Source organism: Diabrotica virgifera, chromosome 6, assembly GCF_917563875.1.
Source record: "Diabrotica virgifera virgifera chromosome 6, PGI_DIABVI_V3a".
Taxonomy (NCBI): domain Eukaryota; kingdom Metazoa; phylum Arthropoda; class Insecta; order Coleoptera; family Chrysomelidae; genus Diabrotica; species Diabrotica virgifera.
In genome coordinates, this window is record NC_065448.1 from 171448618 (window position 1) to 171470002 (window position 21385).

General features: G+C 33.7%; 1 protein-coding gene across 3 annotated transcripts in view; it reads left to right on the plus strand.

Moving 5' to 3' along the window:
- LOC114329496 (cell adhesion molecule Dscam2) overlaps positions 1 to 21385 on the plus strand; it is a 1422998-nt gene that overhangs the window by 1106115 nt on the left and 295498 nt on the right. For 2 of the 3 annotated variants that reach the window (XM_050654330.1, XM_050654331.1), the window contains exon 12: positions 14531 to 14815. In XM_050654330.1, the coding sequence (XP_050510287.1) occupies positions 14531 to 14815 (285 nt within the window). Of the gene's footprint in view, positions 1 to 14156; positions 14442 to 14530; positions 14816 to 21385 lie in introns of all 3 variants that reach the window. The other variant, XM_050654329.1, reaches the window with a different exon arrangement.

The following is a 21385-nucleotide window of genomic DNA, read 5'->3' on the forward strand; positions in this document are numbered from 1 at the left end:
GCCCATCCAAAAGCTATTCTTCTAGATAATTCGCATGTTTGGTTGTCTCTGCTTATTTGTATCTCGTTGCCCAGATAGATGAATTTGTCAACTGTTTCGATATTACAGTTTTCTAGTTTCAATGGTCCGCTAGGTACGAAATTGGCCATCATTTTAGTTTTCCCAAAGTTTATTGAGCTTCCTTTAAGTCGTAGGTTATTAGAACTATGTCATCTGCAAATCGTAGGTGGTTCAGCCTTTCGCCATCGACATTAAAACTTCTGTTTTCCCATTCTAACATCTGGAATGCATGCTGCATTACGGCATTGAATAGTTTTAGTGACATGTTGTCCCCTTGTCTAACTCCCCTTTTTAGTTTTATTTTTTGAGTTTGGGTATTGAGGTTTACTGCTGTTGTGGCATTTGCATATACAGGGTGTCCAGAAACTCTCCCGACAAACGAAGACTGGAGATTCTTCAGATAATTTTAAAACAATTTAACCCTATTCACCTAGTCCGAAAATGCCTCCTGAGGAAGCTAGAGCTCTTTGAAGATGGCGTCTTGGAATTAGTTTGTCTTAAATATCTCCAGAACACTACTATTTAGAAAAACGAAAACTGGTACACTTATTTATCTTCCACAGATAAATCAACTACATTAATTATGAATTTCTACTACCGGTTTTCTAGAAAAATCGATTTGAAAATTTTCGTTTGTTGAATTTGAAAAAAAAATTCAGAAAAAAACTATTTAGAAAAACGAAAACTGGTACGTCTATTTATCTTCCAGAGATGAATCGATTTCCTTTGCGAAATTCTAGTACCAGTCATATGCGCCCGTTTTGGGTAGGTCAACGGTTATTTTATCGTATAACTTTTTTGTCTTAAATTTTTAAGCATTTTTGACACTTGATGATTAAATTATGAGGTATTCTACTACTAAAAGTTACTCTTGATTTAAGACGGTAAAATACACCGTCTTTTTTTGAAAAAAAAATTCAAATTTTTTTCAAATTCAATAAACGAAAAATAATTTTCAAATCGATTTTTCTCGAAAATGGTGCCTCCTACCGCCTTAAAGCAAGAGTACCTGTTAGTACAAGAATACCTCACAATTTAATAATTTAGTGTCAGAAATACTCAGAAGTTAAACACAAAAAAGTTATGCGATAAAATACCAGTTGCCCTACCCAAAACGGGCGCCTATGACCCGTACTAAAAAGGCGTAACTGATGGAATAGATTTATCTCTAGAAGATAAATAAGCGTACCAGCTTTCGTTTTTTTTTTAAATAACAGTGTTCCGGAGATATTTAAGAAAAACTGATTTCAAGACGCCATCTTCAAAGAGCTCTAGCTCCCTCAGGAAGCATTTTCGGATGAGGTAAATTGGGTTAAATTGCCTTAAAATTAATTGAAGAATCTCGTGTCTTCGTTTGTCGGGAGAGTTTCTGGACACCATGTATACAGAGTGAGTTTTACGTATGGAAACGCTCAATTTTCTCGGAAACGGCTTGCACGATTTTTATAAATTTTGATGGATAGGGTTTTCTAATGTGGTCAATATTATAGTGATAATTACATTGTTGTTAGTTCTTCCGTTTTTCTGAAAATCTAATTAACTTTCTTATTTCAAATGGAACACCCTGTATATTTTTTGCGTTTTGAAGTCCTTAAGAAATAGTGAATATTTTTCATGTTATATTCTCTATGCCATAAGGCCATACTTTCGGAGTTACTGCTACATTTATTAAAAAAAAAATTTTTAAACAAATTATAAAAAATAATTTTTTTGGCCCGGGCAGACACTATTTTACGTTCTTTGGACAATGGGGAACAAAAAAGTTCTTTTGTAATTTTTCTCTAAAGTTAATCGTTTTCGAGTTATTAACAATTTAATACTGAAAAAAATCGAATAATGACGATTTTCAAGGTTCAAAAACATATAGACTACAGGCCCATGGCCAAAATGGATGGGTCATATGAACCACCAGGTGACGTATATAGGACGATATCAGAGCATAAAATAATAAGATTCAGCACTATGCCGTCACTTGTAAGCAGTCCAACTGAGTGCTGGTGAGAATTCAAAAGTGCAGGTAGAGTGGGTACATTTTGGTCATATATTTTTGTACGGCATTTTTACCATAGATAGATCCATGAAAAATAATAAGAAAGCGCGCAGTGCCGTACAAAAATGGCGAGCCACAAAGTTGGTAAATTTTTTTGATTTTCTGACAATTTCCAGGGTACATTTGGTCATTTGATACTGTACGGCATCAGTTTCATACTGTTTTAATACAACTTCTAATCCATTATTCCGCAACGCCGTACAAAAATCATGCGACAAGGGGAAAAAATCGAGGGTTGCAATCCCCTCTCTTTCCGTGGTCCGGGGGGTGATTTGAAAAAGTACGGCTTCGGTTCCAAAACATTATTTAGCACTCAAAAGTACTATTAAAAATAATGCCGTCAAAAAATTATTGTTCATTTGAATGTATATTAATACTTACGTTCATTTCATGGTATACTTGATTTATAAAGCTAAAAAATCATTTGACTCTGTACGGCAATTTTTTCTTTAATATTATATTGTAAAATATAATTGTTATATAGTATTGCCGTTCAAAAGAAACTGTTCTAAAAAAAATTATAGAGAAATACAAAAACAGAAATTTTTAAAAATATTGCCACAGTTTAAATATTCATAGATTAATAAAATATAGCAATTTCATACATTTATCCTTTGTTTTAAATAGTCTTAAGATAAATAAATTAGGAAAAAATGATGCCGTACATTTTAATGCATACCATATCTTTTAGGTTGATGATAATGACGCTACCATTTTAAAGGTACATAGTATTTTATGGTCATTTGATACTGTACGGTATTAACATATTTTTGAAGAGAACAATTATTATTGATAATATATGATAAAATCATTATGACGTCTAACTGAAGTGAAAGGGTGTGTAGGTATATATAATATCCAAGAATTGAAACTGTAAATCCCAGTATCAACAGTTTTGTATACTTTTTGGTTTAATATATACTTCAAGCATTATTGTTACATGTATATAATTGATTTGTTTCATTGTAATGATGTGAATAAATAAAACAACTACTATTTTTTAGAAAAATTACTACTAGAAAACGACTACTTAGCACACAGTACAGTATTATGGGCAGGTGTAGATAATATGCCTACAAATGCTAAACGTCTTAACATAACGTTGCTCTTAAGCGATATAAATATATGTAAATTATATTTATTTAATATTTTTATTACTTTTTTATCAATATGAACTTTCAGATTTGTACGGTGTTAACTTTTTATAAATTATTGCATTAAGTACAAATGAACTATCTAAATGCCGCATAAAAAAATATCGTCATAAATTTCACCTAACATTTCGTTATATGGATTTTTCGTACATTTCATTCTGTGGATTTTTCCTTGAGTGAGTGTGATTTTTCCTGTGGATTTTAATTCCTACAAACCTTTGGACCAACGAAAATGTACGGCATGTAAAATAATGTTATCTATGCATAAAATACTTTCAAAATAAATTAATTTTATGTTGTTTCAAATCACCCTCCGGACCACGGAAAGAGAGGGGATTGCAACCCTCGATTTTTTCCCCTTGTCGCATGATTTTTGTACGGCGTTGCGGAATAATGGATTAGAAGTTGTATTAAAACAGTATGAAACTGATGCCGTACAGTATCAAATGACCAAATTTACCCTGGAAATTGTCAGAAAATCAAAAAAATTTACCAAATTTGTGGCTCGCCATTTTTTAAACGGCACTGCGCGCTTTCTTATTATTTTTCATGGATCTATCTATGGTAAAAATGCCGTACAAAAATATATGACCAAAATGTACCCACTCTACCTGCACTTTTGAATTCTCACCAGCACTCAGTTGGACTGCTTACAAGTGACGGCATAGCGCTGAATCTTATTATTTTATGCTCTTATATCGTCCTATATACGTCACCTTGTGGTTCATATGACCCATCCATTTTAGACATGGGCCTGTAGTCTAATAAATTAAAAATATTATTTTTAAAACTGTGAAGTACGGGAATTCAAGTTCGAGCCTTATTTTATCAGTCACCAATAAGTAATTTGAGCTTGTTTTATTCTAAAATATTGTTTTTTAGTTGTTAATGCAGCCTGGTCGCCCGTCCTCTCAATGCGATTCATAAACGATTATTAAAAAGCAATGTTTTAGAATAAAACATTTTTACAGCAAACCCCTATAAGAAGGGTTTAGTTTGAATTTGAGTACTCCGTAGTTTCAAAAATAATAGTTTTTATCTGTGTTTTCGAACCTTGAAAATCGTCATTATTCGATTTTTTTCAATTTTAAATTGGTTATAACTCGAAAATAATTAACTTTAGGATTTCAAAACGCAAAAAATATACAGGGTGTTCCTTTTAAAATAAGAAAGTTCATTAGATTTCCAGAATAACGGAAAATCTGACAACAATGTAATTATCACTAGAATATCGGCCGTAGTAGAGAACCCCTACCCATCAAAATTTATAAAAATCGTGCAAGCCGTTTCCGAGATAATTGAGCGTTTCCATACATAAAACTCACTCTGTATAATGAATAATGTTAGAATATCGGTAGTCGATTCTACAATCTCTCAAAGCTCTTAGAGCTCTAAGATGGCTTAGAGCTTTTGGTAGAAAGTGGTAAATCGTGACTTCTAAAAACAAGCCTTTTTTACGAACTCTAATCTCGCTTTCCCTATGCGTTGTTTTATTTAAGCAAAATGGTCCCAGTGGTTGTTTGTATTGTTACCAAGGTATGTGTAACTGTTTGCTTGGTCAATTGGTTGTTAGTTAACCGTGTTTTTTATTTCGCGTTTACGTACTCCCATATATTTTGTACTTTTCATATTGCGTTGCAGTCATATTCTCTACTTATTTCCAATATGCGAGACATCTAATGTTGTTTAGACGCATTCCGTTGACTAATACACCTTCCTTCAGTTCTGACAGTTCTCACAATGCTTGCTTGAAGATATGTTAAGAGTACGTCAAATAACACAAGGGACAGAACGCATCCTTGCCTCACTGCTCTATTTATGGAGATTGCTTCTGTCAACTTTTCATCCACTTTAATGTCGGCAGTTTGGTTTTCATATACGTCACATTTGATATATCTGCATCTCTGAATAAGCACCTGTACAGCGAATAGTGCCTTTAAAATGCCTAAGACATCGCGGAAGACAAATTTTATCCATTGCACTTTAGTTTCTCTAATAGCTGACGTGACTCCTTCGATGGTAATCGGAGGTCTTGTTTGACATTTCGTGTTTTAATTGTACTCTAGCTTTCATTTGCAAAAGTTACTTTCATATTTTCTTCAAGTGTCTAGTGTCTCTTGTAGTACTAAAAAGTGGTTTGCCTTGGTTGTCTTCTAAATACACAATTTTTCTAAGCTGGTATAAGTCCGCACCTTCTTTAACTTGTTTGTGCATATTGATTGAACCTTGTTTATGTTATAATGGCTCTAATTAATTTTTCAATTTCACCTAGTTGCTTGATACGGCACTTGTCTAGTTTAAAATGTATTAATCATTTGCGAATTTTTCTACAGTTTTCAGCATTTGGTCTTGGTAGTTTCGAGCAGAAGCCATTAATTTCAAATTATCTATAAACAACAGATGATTAAGCTCCGTCACAATAGTATTGTGGTGGCTAAATTCTAGATAGATCTGGTATTTAGACTAGAACATGCTCTAAGGATCGACTAGATGGTCCTACGGATGAGAAGTACGTCAAGAGGCCTTACGGTTAGGTGTTATTTTTTCCATTGATTCCTACTGGAATAGTAACAATTTTATGAAATACTACTATATAAAAACCACAATATAGACAGATATTTCCTTATGTTTCTTATTTGTATCGCCCTATCTCACAAATATTTTACATTCATGGATTTTTTATATCTCATTTTAATTAATTTTTTGTTAATCTCCGCAATTCAAAATATTGATCTATGTTCTAAAAACGTCAAATTTAAAATTATGCAAAAAAATTGTTGGTATATCTTAAAAATTGAGCTAGAAATTATAGATAAAATGAAAATGTACATGAAAATGTTAAATGCAAAAAAATTGATGATTGGCCTATGCGACCAATACTCATTAAAGATATCTAATCGTTCCTTTAGAGATAAAGAAATAAATAAATAGGCTTATACAAAAATAAGTAGTCTCAATCAAAAATCAAGAATATACTGTGTATAAACAAAGGTATACATACAGGGTGTTTGGTAAAGAATGGGCCACAGCTTAACCTCAGGTTCCTGAGGTTAAAATAGGCCGATTTAAGCTAACTTGCCTTAGTACAAAGTTTATAATAACCGAGATACAGGGTGTCAAATTTAAACTTTTTTTTTATTTATTATTGAATATTTCCTGACAGGTATGAGATAACAACATGAAATTTGGTATGTGGGGGTTTTTTGGATCGAGAAAACTAAATTCCCTACCAAAAATTATGTATTGCCCAGAGGGCGCCACATACGCCTTTCAGCACTCATTTATTACGTTCAATTTTTTTTATCCCTCACTCTGTATAATTTTGACATTAAAATTTTTATTCTCCTATTAGTTTTACTTTAAAAGGTATACTTCTTTCATCTCCCTAAACTCAACCGTTTTCGAGATAAACGCATTTTAAATCTGCGATACACACCATCATTTTTAGCATATTATCATTGTAGTTACACCCGAAAAATAACTTAAAACCATAAAATTATCCAAAAATGTATCGCAAATTTCTTCAAATGGAATTTGCGATGCAATGAAATAAATTTGAGAACTGGCAAAATTATTATGGTTTTAAGTTATTTTTCGGGTGGAACTATGTACAATGATATTTATTATGCTAAAAATCATGGTGTATCGCAGATTTAAAATGCGTTTATCTCGAAAACGGTTGAGTTTAGGGAGATGAAAAAAGTATACCTTTTTTAAGTAAAACTAATGGGAGAATAAAAATTTCAATGTCAAAATTATACAGAGTGAGGGATAAAAAAAATTGAACGTAATAAATAAGTGCTGAAAGGCGTATGTGGCGCCCTCTGGGTAATACATCATTTTTGGTAGGGAATTTAGTTTTCTCCACCCAAAAAGACTCCCACATACCAAATTTTATGTTGTTATCTCATACCTGTCAGGAAATATTCAATAATAAATAAAAAAAAGTTTAACTTTGACACCCTGTATCTCGGTTATTATAAACTTTGTACTAAAGTAAGTTAGCTTAAATCGGCCTATTTTAACCTCAGGTACCTGAGGTTAAGCTATGGCCCATTCTTTACCAAACATCCTGTATAGAGCTGTGGATCAGATCATCATTTGGCGAGATAAAAAATATACATAAGAAATAACGATGACAACAGTTTAATTAAACTGAAACATAATGAAAGTGAAAACATAAAATCAAAAAGATACTCTACAGACAAACTACAATATCGAGACGATCTTTTTCTTTATAAATATGAAGGAATAACAAATAAAAAAATGATATTGGTGGACAGCAAAGATAGAAAAATAAAATAAAAGAATAAAAGAAAACTTACCAAAAGCGGCTGACCATAGGAGATTAAGAATCTAGAAGAAAAAAATAGTAAAATCCTTTATATAAAAAAAGTAAAATCCTTTATAAAAGGTATATATTTAAAATCCCTAAAAAGGGCTACATCATAATCACATAACTAGTTTTCAATTGGTTTACCAATCATCATCAGTGCTTACCTAAAATGAATATAACCTGGTTAAATAATGCAAAGATTTTGAAATTTTAACTACGGTTAAGAAAAGTTGTAGGTTATACTCACGTGAAGTTTACATGCTAACCACCAAGATATAATTTTACAAAAATATAAGGGTTAAAGCCCTGTAAAAGTAATTTGTCAAGGAAACATGCATCGGTTGAAAATGCTAACTTAAGCATGGATGTTTAAAATATTTTACTAATATGCCCCAGGCAACATCTGAGCTCTGGTTTGACTTGTTCACATAGTGAAATTATGGCAGCAAGTGACAATGAAATGAATAGAGACTTCAAACGATGACATGACAGAAATGACAGTTCCACAGGAAGTTAAAAAATTAACCTGTCATATTTAAAGACTATGGTGTACAGCTAATTAAAATTAGAAATTATGTAACAACACTCCATTGTGAAAAATAATCATTTAAAATTCAGTAAACTAGATGTTGTAGTTAAAAATGTATTCACGTATAATGTCAGTGGAGGTGGTTAGGCAAACCACATTACACAAATGTTAGTATTCTAAAACTAAAGTCAGTAATCAAATCTTGTTTGTCAAGAGACCTAAGATTAAAAAAAAACAATTTTGTGTCGATTTAAAGTTATCGAATTTATTTAACTTATTGATAGCTATTGGAATTTGTGTAAGTTTAAAAAAAGAGGTCACAATTGGGGTGACTGAGTGTAAAAATGTCTTAAATAAACTAGGGGGATGTATCATTAAGAAAGCACAGGCTCAAACTTAGGCGACTAATTCCTAAAGACCTCGCAGGCTGCCCGTATATAGAAGAGAATACATAAGACAGACTTATGAAGACAGACTTATGAAATAAAAAACAATTAAGAACTGAAGAACCAATTTTGACAAAAGAAATCTAAAGGTGCATGTAGGTTAATGGGAAGCTTAAAAGCAAAGGAGGCATGGAAAACGTTCAAACAGAATAACCACGAAAGAGGAGTAAAAATATTAGAAGACGATATAACGTACAGTGTATTAACAAATAACCACATGGTTATTCCATTCACACTCCTCATGGAATGGGCAGACACGGGTGGTCAAAATAGCAAGAGATAAATCACCAATCAGTAGAAGTGTCGGCCGACCGCTCAAAAGATAGAGTGACAACCTTCCATAGAGGTATTAATCCGCCAATGAACAAGCAGAATTGCTTACAAAGAGAAAGAAGAAGAAAAAGGAGTATCTATTCTAAAGTTCTGTAAACATATTAATAAACCTTAATGTTGCAATTTTCAGAAGTTCAGCATGGATTCTTTCCAGTCAATAACCTCTTTTATTTTTCAACTAATAGATACCTAATTCTCCTATGTAGAATTTGGATTGTCTTTTTTGACACCTTGCATATAAGTTGTTCTCAATGTTTCATGATTCTTGTAGGTAGCTTGTTAAGGAGCAGGGAAATTCTCCCAAATATTCAGCTCAGCCAAAGATCAAAACAAATAGTCATTTAAGGGATTCACGCTAAATAACAGAAAAGAAAATAGAAATTCAAATCCACTAACGTTCATGTAAAATTTAAGAATATTTTTTCAAGATATTTCTATTTTATTGTGTCAGTGACAGTTTATCTAATTTATATTATTGTACTAGGTACCAGTTAACCTCTTAATAAAGACCAACAAAACTGAAAAGATAGAGAATGTTTCAACTGTTAAAAATTTAAAGGTAAACAAACCTTAATAATATAATTTTTTAAATAAAAAAATAAAGATATTAAGACATGCTTGCGCTTTGTTTTCGGATAATAAAATCCCCCTATTATACTAATACATCTGGAATTGCTTTCAAACGAAATAACAATGAAAACCTCGGTATTGAATAAGTCAAAGTAAAGAAACCTTTGAATACACCAACTCTTTAGATTTTTGTAAGATATAATTAAATTGATAATTTCCGAAAATTGTTTAATGGGATAATCCGTTAAACCAACAATGTTCTCGTTTTTGAATAACATTTTGTACGTTTTCATTTTTGATGTATGAAATCTTTATAATAAGATATTTTTAGATTTTGGTATTAATTTTGAAATTACAAGTTGGATTGATCTGAAATTTAATTGTTTTTAATACTGTATTTGTAATTATATTTGCATAATGTTTTTTGGAATGAAGTTGTCTGAATGAAATAAAAAAAATAAAATAAAAATACTGACTCATTAGTATGATACCTCCAACTTCGAACTATAGTAGTAGTAGCATTTGAATTTAAATCTGTTTCTCCTTTGTCCAGTTTAATTTTTAAGCAAAAATGTCTACGACATTCTTGGATATCTTCCTTATCTTTCGATAAAATTCCCCTGAGGGCCAAAGCAGACTTGGCAAGTTTTAATAAATTACAGTGCTCGATATCTGCCTTTTATTTCTCTAAAATTCATATATTGGATCATTCAACTATATCATATTTTAATAATATATTTTCCTTTATCCAGATTTAGGAATTACGTCCCTGATTACATACGAATTTCTAAATGAGTTTCCATCTTGCGTTATAAAAGCACAACATTTGAGTTGACTAGTCTTCTTCTTCTTCTTCTTCTTCTTCTTCTTCTTCTTCTTCTTCTTTTTCTACGGCACTACAGCTCAAATTGAGCCTTGGTCTCCTTTATTTTTTGCCTCCACCCTTGCTTGTCTGTGGCTGCTCTTCTCCATACACGGACTCCTAAAGGGACTTGTGCGTCACTGTTAACAGTGTCTTCCCAGCGCTTTCTTGACGTTCCAACCGGTCTCTTTCCCTTTATTCTAGCATTCAGTGCTCTTTTCGGTAGCCTATCCTCTCTCATTCTTATCACAGAGTTGACTAATCGTCACCAGGTATTTTCTGGTCTTGCTTTTCTACTGAGTCTAGAGTATTTCCATATCATTTTATGAAATCTTTGTTCTGATTTTATTTTGATGTTTAATATTTCGAGAAGTAAGTCATAGTTCTTAAACTAACGAAGATATCATCATCATCATCATCATCATCATCATCATGGCCTCTACACTCCTAGCGGAGTGATTGCCGCCCTCTTTGTACTCTTCCGATTCGTTTGTCGCGGTGAATCAATCCGCATTAACATTTTGGTTTTACAATTGGTTGTGTGACTTGGCATCTTCTACAATTTTCCTCCATTCGTTTCTGTTTTTGCTTCTGGTTACCTATTCTCTAACTCCGATCTTCTTAAGGTCCTCTACTATCTGGTTCTCCCATCTAGTTTTGGGTCTTCCTCGTGGTCTGCCTGATACAGGTCTCCATTTGAAAATTTTCTTGATAACGGCTTCTGGATTTCTCCTTTCTATATGTCCCATCCATCTGAGTCTCTGTGTCTTGATAAATCTGACCATGTCTTCTCCTTTTAGAAGTTCTCTTACTTCGTGGTTCATGAGTTTTCTAAATTGATTGTTACCTAAGTTTAGTGGTCCTGCTATCCTCAGAATTATTTTCCTTTCTAGGATTCTCAATCTTTCTTCCTCTTTCTGTGTCAGACACATTACTTCAGCACCATATATGATTACTGGTCTAATTGCTACTTTGTAAATTTTCAGTTTTGTATTCTGAGTAAGCTTCTTATCTTTGAGGAAGTTATATACATAACGAAGATATATACATATTAATCTGGCCACTTTTTTATTGATCCTAACTATTCTACTACTACTACTACGTGTCGGTTTATAACGTTTTTATACGCACTTTATCAGGTTTTTTTTAGAACCTCTTTTTATTTCTTTCTCTCAGCTCTTTGTCTATTCCTTCGCTCCAATTTTTTCTCGGTCTACCTCGTTTTCTCTTTTCTTCTGGTTGACATTTTTAGTATTTCCTTTGGTATTTATTGTTCATCCATTCTTTGTATATGTTCGAACCAGATAAGTTTTTTTGTCCATAAGTCATCGGTGATTGTTCGTTTAATTTCCATTATTTCTCTATCGCCTATCTCAATTCCCGTTAACTCTCCTAACTATTCTACATGTATCAACGAATACAGATACGTATATATCCGAGCAGTCAAATCGTTAGTAGATCTTTTTTGAACATAGGCCTCCTCAAGGAACTTATTTTGCGATATATTGCCTCCACAGACGAGTCTCTTTTACGGTCTCACTTATCTTTGCCGCAGATCCCTCTCCAATATTTTATTATTTCCCCAACAATTCGAGTTACTGCCTCCAATATCCTTACATTCAATCTTTTCCCTCATTGCTACCTATATTATGGTATTTGCACTTACTCTACCTACCTTCCTGTGCAATCCGTTTATGTTCTCGTCGAAAATTCTGCACTCGAATACACAGTGCTTGGCTGTGTCAGTTTCCCCTACCTTTCCAACCTTTCTAGGTAGAACCTGAAAGAACCGTGCCCTAATAGGAATTGGGTGAAAAAGTAGTTAACGTATCTGTCATCGCACTTCATCTGTTCTGCGATATTTGGAATTATTACCCTTGGCCTGACTGTCGGCGCCGTATGATCATTTCTACATTGTTACTGCCACTCCGTTATGGCACGCTACATCAAAGCAAACCGAATAAGATGGGCGGGTCAGGTGCTAAGATCGAGTGATGAAGGACTTCTGAACGCCACAGTCTGGGAAAGACCCGATGGCAGAAGGCCAGTTGGTCGCCCAAGAAACAGATGGAAGGACGCAGCAGCCAGTGATCTACGCAAAATGGGAGTACAGCAATGGGAAATAGCTGCTAAGGACCAACAACAATGGAAATAGTAAACGCGGCCAAGACTCACATAGAGTTGTAGAGCCAAATGATGATGATGACTCCGTCATGGTACTAGTACTAGCTTTTTCCTGCCCATATTTCTCCTGGATTTCTACCCTTTTTTCATCATCAGGTGGATGGGTAACACAACAGCCATTTGTATGGCCACCGTTGATGTTATTTTATATGCACGTTCTACCTTAAGAAGTGGCTTTCTTTAGGCTTTCTATAGCCTTCACCTTTATTTCTTGATATTAAGCACGTGTTGCCATATCGGTGCCGCGTTTAGTACAGAAAAGTGGACCACTTCCAATAAAACTCTCCTGTTAGGAGTCTTTGGTCCTTACACGTTGGGCATATTACTTGTGAGCACGGCAGTCCTCTTTTCTGCCACGCGAGCGATGTATTTAACGAGTTCACCAAATGTTTGCCTAATATTTTGGAGTACTCCAAGCACTTTAATTTTTTGGCAGGTAAGATTCTTTCTCCCTCCAGGCAAAAGTATATAGTCTCTGACCCTCAAACTTTTAAAGATCATACCTTTAGTTTTCTCAGCTGCAAGCATTGGGTCCCTGCTTCACATTCATGTATTCAATTTGTTGAGGGTTCGATTCTCTCTATGCATAATTGACCAGTTTTCGTTATGCTCCACCAATACCACCAGGTCATCCGCATATGATATTGTATGTACACCAATTGTCCAGGTGGGTCTCTTAAATCTTGTTGTACAGAACATTCCAAGGGAATGGCTTCAGGACGGAGCTCTGCGGTGCTGCCGCTCTGGTCTTCATAGAATTGGCACTCGCAATATTGATATATCGATGAAGTAGTCCTTAACCAAGTTTTGAAAATAGAGAGATATGTTCAAGTCGCCCAGTAGTCTCATGATAATTTTTCAGTAAGCACTATAAAAACATTTCTTAAATCAAGGAAGAAAGCTACCATCCAGCAGCTCCAATATATTGCTATCTCCCTCTGTATCCTGCTTTCTTAAGGTGTCTACTGCAGATTTTCGTTTTCTGAACTCATACTGGCAGTCAAATATGCCATCTTACTCCATTATCTCCCTATCCAACCTTGTCTTTACAGGAATTCCAAAGATCTTATCTAAGGTATTTCACTGGCATATAGGCCTATACGCCCCAGTTTCCCATAATTCCTTTTTCAGATTCTGAATAAGTATGAGATTCTCCTAGCGAGTCTTGCCTTCTTTGCGAGTTGTTCATAATTTCTGCACAAAATAAGTCTAGACTTTTAATAATTCATTTACTGACAACTATATTGCATTTTACATGTTATAACAATTTTTATACTTAATTGTTTGACAACCATTTCCTAACGGTAGGTCGAAACAGCGAAAACAGCAAACATGTTAGTTGAGTAATAATTATTATTATTATCGTTTTGCTATAAACTTAAAAAATACAGATCTTTTATGTCTTGTAATCAAATAGTGTTTAGAAAAAGTATTACAATTAAAAAATACCAAATGGTATCCAACTTGTAAATACATAATTAAGTTTTTATAAAGTGGTTACATTTTTAGTTAAATGAAATATAATATTAAGCTATTGATTTAATGAGATTTTGTAGATAATTTCAGCCAGTGTTGCCTCATAGGAGCCTACAGATGCTACATTTTATGTGTTAATGAAACTTTCAATTACAGTTCCTCCAAAAGTTAGCCCATTCTACGCAGAAGACACTCTTCACGTTGGCGACCGAGCCAGCCTAACCTGTTCTGTAACCAAAGGAGATCTACCTTTGACAATATCTTGGCACAAAGACGGAAGATCCGTAGAACCTGCTCAAATGATGTCGATAACGCAGGTGGACCAATTCACTAGCATTCTGGTGATAGAGAGTCTCTCTCCAGAACACAACGGCAACTATTCTTGCGTAGTGAGGAACCTTGCAGCAGAGGTCTCCCACACACAGCAGTTGGTTGTTAATGGTAATTCAGGCGCAAGCTCGTGCGGCGCATTTTTTTATTTCTTTTTTTCTTTTCTATCTCTGATGTTTGTTTCTCTTGTTTTCTCTCAGTTCCCCCTATAATTGAGCCCTTTTCCTTCCAAGACGGGCTATCAGAAGGCATGCGTACCCGTACCGTCTGCGGTGTGAGTAAAGGTGATCCACCCCTTGTGGTCTCTTGGCTCAAGGACGGTCAACCATTGACGCCTAACCTCGGCGTCAACGTTTCAGCCCTTGACCCTTATTCTAGCCTCCTCAGCATTTCTAGCCTTGATTCGAGACACTCCGGCGATTTTACCTGCGTGGCCAGCAACCCAGCCTCAGAGGTTAGGTACACTGCGAAACTGCAGGTCAAAGGTAACCACCAAATCCTCTGTCCTTTTAAGGTCTGTCTATCGCTTTTTAGAATTTGTTTCATTATAATTAATCAAACAAAATTTAAAACTAAATTTTACGTTCCTACATTTGCAAATCTATATGTTTTATGCATTAATTTATATATAATACAGTTATAATTATAGTTTTATGCATATTTAGACTGGATTAATTTCATTTTGTGTACTAATAAGTGGACATGGAGATCGATTGCACCAGTAGTCAATGAGTTAAATATTTAAAATTACATGTCCACAAAAATTACTATTTAAAAATTAGTCAATTCAAACAAGTATCTTTAGAATAATAAAAATAGTTCGTATAACTCATATTCTTGTTATGTCATCCACAAAATTTAAAACTATGAAACCATGTGCAAACATGACACAGCCTACATTATTATCTTCCCAACTGTCAGCCTTATGGTCCCCGTATACATTATATTTCATTTTGGTATTTTCCTTTTATTTATATAGCCTTAAATTTGCTTCCACCTTCCAATCAGCAGTGACTTTTTTCTGCCTTGCTTTCTTAGATTTTAACATTATTTTAGTCCCTTCTTCTTTTTCTTAAATCAGACGAGACACGTTAGTCTCTGCCTTTTGGTCGTAGGGTCTTTATACCATACCTTGTTTTTTTTTCCTTAAGGTCAGTGGGCCTTAAACTTCTATGGCCTTAACGATGACCAACAGTTTTATTATTGCTAGTATTTTTAGGACCTCTTTTTTCTGGTTCAAACCTCAGGTAACCAGTGAATTCCTACCTTACATCACTTAGCACATGCCAGTAATTCTTTTGGTCCCTTTAGAATGCTGTTTTTTCCTTTACTGAACAGAAGCTGAACTAGTTTTCGTAAAAAAATGTTCTGGTTAAACAAAATATCCTTATCTACTATCAGCATATTACCTGTGATAGACCTCAAAACATTTATCACGCAAAGGAACATTATTGTAGGGAAGCAAAGTATGCTAAATGTGCAGTTACTCGAGCGTTATGGAGACCTATTGGGTTGTGAAGAGTAGGTCCTAAAACCAAAAAAAGTTAAGTAAAATTTTCCATTTTAGTGGGGACTTTCCATTTTAAATTTAATTTTTCATTTCAAACAATCGTTATTTTTTAGATTATAGCGTCATCTATTCATAATTCGAAAAAATATCTCGTGTAAAAGTTACTTATTTTTACGTAAGAAATCCAAATCTGCAATAAAAAACGGGGCTCCCATTTAAGATTTTAAAGCAACTCCCCAACCCACCTCTGTGGGGGTCGTGTTTGGTGCCATTCGATAGATTTTTCGAAAATATTGAATAAGTGTATTTTTCAGTTTATCTAGCTGAGTTCATTTCGCGAAATATCGCGGAATTCGTATTAAAAATTTTAAATTTACCCCCACCCCTCTCCTTGAATAGTCGTTTTTGTTATCATTCGATAGATCTTTGAAAAATATTGAGCACGTATTTTTTAGTTTTTCAATCTGTCAATCATTTCGTGAAATAGTCGCTGTTTTCTTGTGAAACTTTGCGACTCACCCATTTCCCTACGCCCCGCTCAAATCGTCAGATTTGTTAAATATACACTGCTTTGCATGTACTTAACTAAACCTTATCTTAATCTGACGATTTCGAGTTTTTCTAAGGATAGATTTTTTTGCCCCCCCCCCCCCCACTTAACGAACTTGAGAGCTAATATAATGTACATTTTCAGGGACAAGGTTTCTCCCCATGTAATAATCTGACTCGCTCGAGTAACTGCAAAAATCCCCGCTTGGGCTCCCCTACCAATATATAAAGTGCAAAATTTTGTGATTTTATTTTTACAAAATTTACATTTGTGCCTTAAAGCGTGGTGAGTCACTTTTCTTCAGAAAGAGTTTTGTTATTTTTCATGTCCTTTTTTACTTTTTCCTTTATATTTTTTAACTACTAACTCAATTTTTTTTATTGAGAAGTACGTTTTTTGAAGGACGCTAAGAAACCGCATGGTATTATTGTTCCTTATTATAATAAATTATCATCAAGGTTTCAAAGTAAAATTCAGATCAAACAAATGCAGAATCTTGGGCATAATATGATACGGATCGCAACAGATTTTACTCCCTTAATCCCGTGAAATTTTATATTTCTTCTAAAATCTCATCTACTGCTTTGTCATTTTTGCTGTTTTTTACCATTTTAATTTCCTCTGTTAAAAACTTTAGAACTATGCCCTCATTCAACTGTATTTTTCATTATTTACTGTTTTCTTTTATTAATGTTATTCTCAAGCTATTTCTTTGTGGAATTTTTGTAATTAACTATTCTAATTGGGAAATAAGCCACAATTTAACTCAAAAAAATAATTATATTAACGTTTCGACTTCCACATCGGACGTCGTTGTTAAAATACAAAATATTAATAACAATATACAAAAATGTTGTAGCTTAGTAAAAAATTCTTCTAATAATTGAATTTAATCTGACTCATTCATATCGGCAATTCAGACATATTATAAATTTTAAAGTAGAATACTTTAAAATGATATTGCCAATATTTATGAGTTGCGTTCCAGGGGCGTCTTTATTGAAAGATAGTTCATTTGATTACATAAAATCAACTTTAACCCCGAAATAACAAAAAAATAACAACATCCCGAATAACAAGAATTCCGTCACAAAAAAATCATAGCATGTGATCTGTCTAAAAAGGCAACCACATGCAACGGTGACAGTAAAATTCTCGTGTTAGAGATACAGAAAAAACCTCGTGATACTACCCCGATATTGTGAGTATTTGGTCTTTCACTTAGTTTGCTACCAAAACTAACACCAAATTTTAACCTTATATAAAATCTATTTATGTTATCCTAAATTATAAATAACATGAATAATACAAATAGATATACTATAAATAATATTAAAATATAAAATACGTACTATTCTCGATATGTTATTGACTTACTACTCGTGGTATTTTCTTTCTACTGACTTCCTCTTTTAGTATGGGTAACCACATCCTACTGCATTATACCGAGGAATTTGCGACACAATTGGTTTCATTTAGCATACCTAATTAGAGCCGCTTCTTTGATTTTTATCTTTTTACTATCTGTTTCTTTCGGTACTATACTTAAATCTCTCCATTGAAATCTATGTTCATTATTCCATGCCTATTGACATAAATTCGTTCAATGAAATCGTCCCAGGAACGAAAATCATAAATATTGGCAATATCATTAAGTCTTCTACTTTAAAATGTATAATATATGTCTAAATTACCGATATAAATGAGTCAGATTAAATTATATTATTAGAAGAATTTTTACTAAGCAACAACATTTTTGTTTAATTTATTAATATTTTGCATTTTGACAACGACGTCCGATGTGGAAGTCGAAACGTTAATAAAATTATTTTTTCAAATTAAATTGGGGCTTATTTCTAAATTAGAATAGTTAATTTATTTTTCTATCGTGGTGAGTTAATCCCTAATTTTTTTGTGTGTGTTAAAACTATCATGCCTTTTCCGGTATTCTTCTATTTCTGCGTATTGTTCTTTTAACTACTTTTCTTTCCCTTGCTTATTTTTGATTTTATTTATTTATCCCCTTTTTTGTACATTTGACTATCGTTGTTTTTATGTTGATGTTTTATTTCCAATAAGTCTAAAATTTCCTTCGTCCGTCGTCCATTGTTTCTTTTTGTATCTGGTTGGTTTCAGAATTTGTTTATGACTTTGATTTATTTTTTTAACATTGTTGTTCTTCGTTTTATTACTTTCATTTTGAGGTCATAAATTTGGCCATTACTGGGTTGTGATCTGATGCCATGTCGCCACTGGGATATGATTTTGCTGAAGACATAGTCTTTTTGGTTTCCGACAATTCTCTCTTCTTGGCCTGCTGGTTACTTACATGTTTATTGTCTTTTTTAGTTTATGTATAAAAGGTAGTTTATGTATAAAATAATTATTATTTTGGCAAAATTTAATAAGCCTATTAACCCTTTTGTGTATGTTTCCCAAATAGTATCCTCCTGAACATTATTTTACTTTTTCTTCCCACACGTTTGCGTGAAAATCTCCCATTATAATTTTAACCTCCTGCGATTTATTGGATTCTAAAACATTGTCTATGTCTTCGTAGAAAGTTTCAATATCTTGCTCAGCTTTGTCCACAGCTGGATCATAAACTTGTATAATGTTTATTTTATAATTGAATATGAAGTGAAATTTACTACCGGTTCATCATTGTTTTTATTATTATTATCCCAACTGGTATCCATTGCGTATTGCGTACTCAGTTTCGGACAGCCTGTTTTGTTTAATTGTTGTACATATATACCCTATAGTCCATTGAAATGTTACATTTTTTAGGCCATAACTTGCATTTGTTAGAGGAGTCAATTTTATTTTTTTTTATTGTGTAGTAGAGGTCAGTGGAAGTTTAAGTTCAAGTTTTTGGGGTCGCCACCCTTGTCCTTCGGCCGTCATCTTTGAAAAGGGGTGCAAAGGGGTTTTGCGCTGTATCTCGTAAACTAACCACCCTACAGAAAATTTAGTGAAACATAAAATGTAGCAAATTAAATTTTCTATGATTTTGTTTGTATTATTTTTTATCGTCAAGTGACTAAGAAAAAGACATAAACAAAACTAAGTGAAAATGTTTTGGAGGTTATAACTTTTTTTCAGTTCATTTTATAATGAAATAACGTTATAATAATTTTGTAGAGGGTTTCTTAGCGAACAATGTACGCTATAAAGTTGTATAATTTAAAACATTAGGCTTATTTTCTATCTATATATTTTTTATTCATACAATTTATTATGATGTTAACATTCCTCTGCTATTATTAACCTATTTTTGATCGTTTTCCCCGCCACCTATGAGGTAGAATCTCGAGGCGCGTTTTTTGTGCGGTATCCCCAGTAGGCCAAATCTACGGACAATTTCTAGACAAAATAATATTATTTATTATTATATACCGAAAAAGGTCTATCATAGATATTATTTTTTCATTTTGTTCGATGGTCCAGGCTGCGAGTTAAGATTTGAATCAGTATCCGAGGTGAATGTTTGTGGTATAATGGGAGTTAGCGTTGGCGCCATTGTCGGTAATGCATCTCCCAATTCATTTTCTTCCATTAATGTTTATATGCTCTCGATGTTGTTGTGCAGTTTTCACCACCACAATGGAGGCACTCTGCTGAGCACTTGAAGCCTGCGTTTCAGCAACCGCACGCACTTCCAGTTTCCATTCTTCTTCTTCTTCAGCTGCCATCTCCGCCACGGAGGTTGGCAATCATCATAGCTATTTTAATTTTTGAGGCAGTGAGGTTCTTCAGCCATGAAATTCGTCTTCTGCCGATGATTCTTCTGCCATCTATATTTCCCTGCATTATGAGTCGCAGGATGCCATACTTCTCGCCCCGCATCACATGTCCGAGATACTGTAGTTTTCTTTCTTTAATTGTAAGTTCAACTTCCTTCTCTTTACCTATTCTTCTCAGTACTTCATTGTTCGTAACTCTATCTACCCAGGAAACCCTCATAATTCTTCTATAGGTCCACATCTAATGCCATCCCCTCTTTGTGAACACACACACACACATAGGTCCACATTTCAAAGGCGTTAAGTCGTCTCATCGTCTCTACATTTAACGTCCGTGATTCCAGTCCATAGTATAGTACACTATATACGTAACATTTTGTTAGGCGTACTTTAAGAGCTAATGTTAAATCTTTGCTGCATAGGACCTTTTTCATTTTCATAAAATTAGAACGTGCTTTCTCGATTCTGACTTTGATTTCTGCAGAGTAGTCATTATTTTCGGTTATAAGTGTTCCTAGGTAAGTGTACTTTTTACTCTTTCGATCTGCTGGCCCTCTACTATCAATATTTCGTTAGTATTATGGTTGTTTTTACTAATTTTCATAAACTTCGTCTTTTTGATATTGAGAGAGAGTCCGTACTCCCTACTACACCTTACTATTTTACTCATGAATATTTGCAGGTCTTGTAAACTATCGGCTATTATTACTGTATCATCTGCATATCTGATGTTATTAACTAAGACTCCATTTACTCTTATGCCGACTGTTTCATTTTCCAGAGTTTCTCGCATTACCTCTTCAGAATAGGCGTTAAATAATAGAGGTGATAGTATGCAGCCTTGCCTGACTCCTTTCTTTATTTCCATTTCTTCAGATGTTTCTTTTTCTATTCTTACTATTGCTCGCTGATTGTAATAGAGATGTGTTATTAGTCTTAAATCTCTTTCATCTAATTTTTTAGTTTTTAGAATTTCCATGAGTCGGTCATGTTTTACTTTATCAAACGCTTTATTGTAGTCTATAAAACAGACGTAAAGAGAACGGTTAACATCCAAACATCTCTATGTCAGCACGTTGAAGGAGAATAATTGCTCTCTGGTGCCCATACCATTGCGGAAGCCATATTGAGTGTCACTAATATCCAGCTCCAGTTTAGAGTGTATTCTGGCGTGGATAATTTTCAGCAGAATTTTCAAGGTATGTGACATTAAGCTTATGGTTCGGTAGTCACTGCATTCTTTGGCATT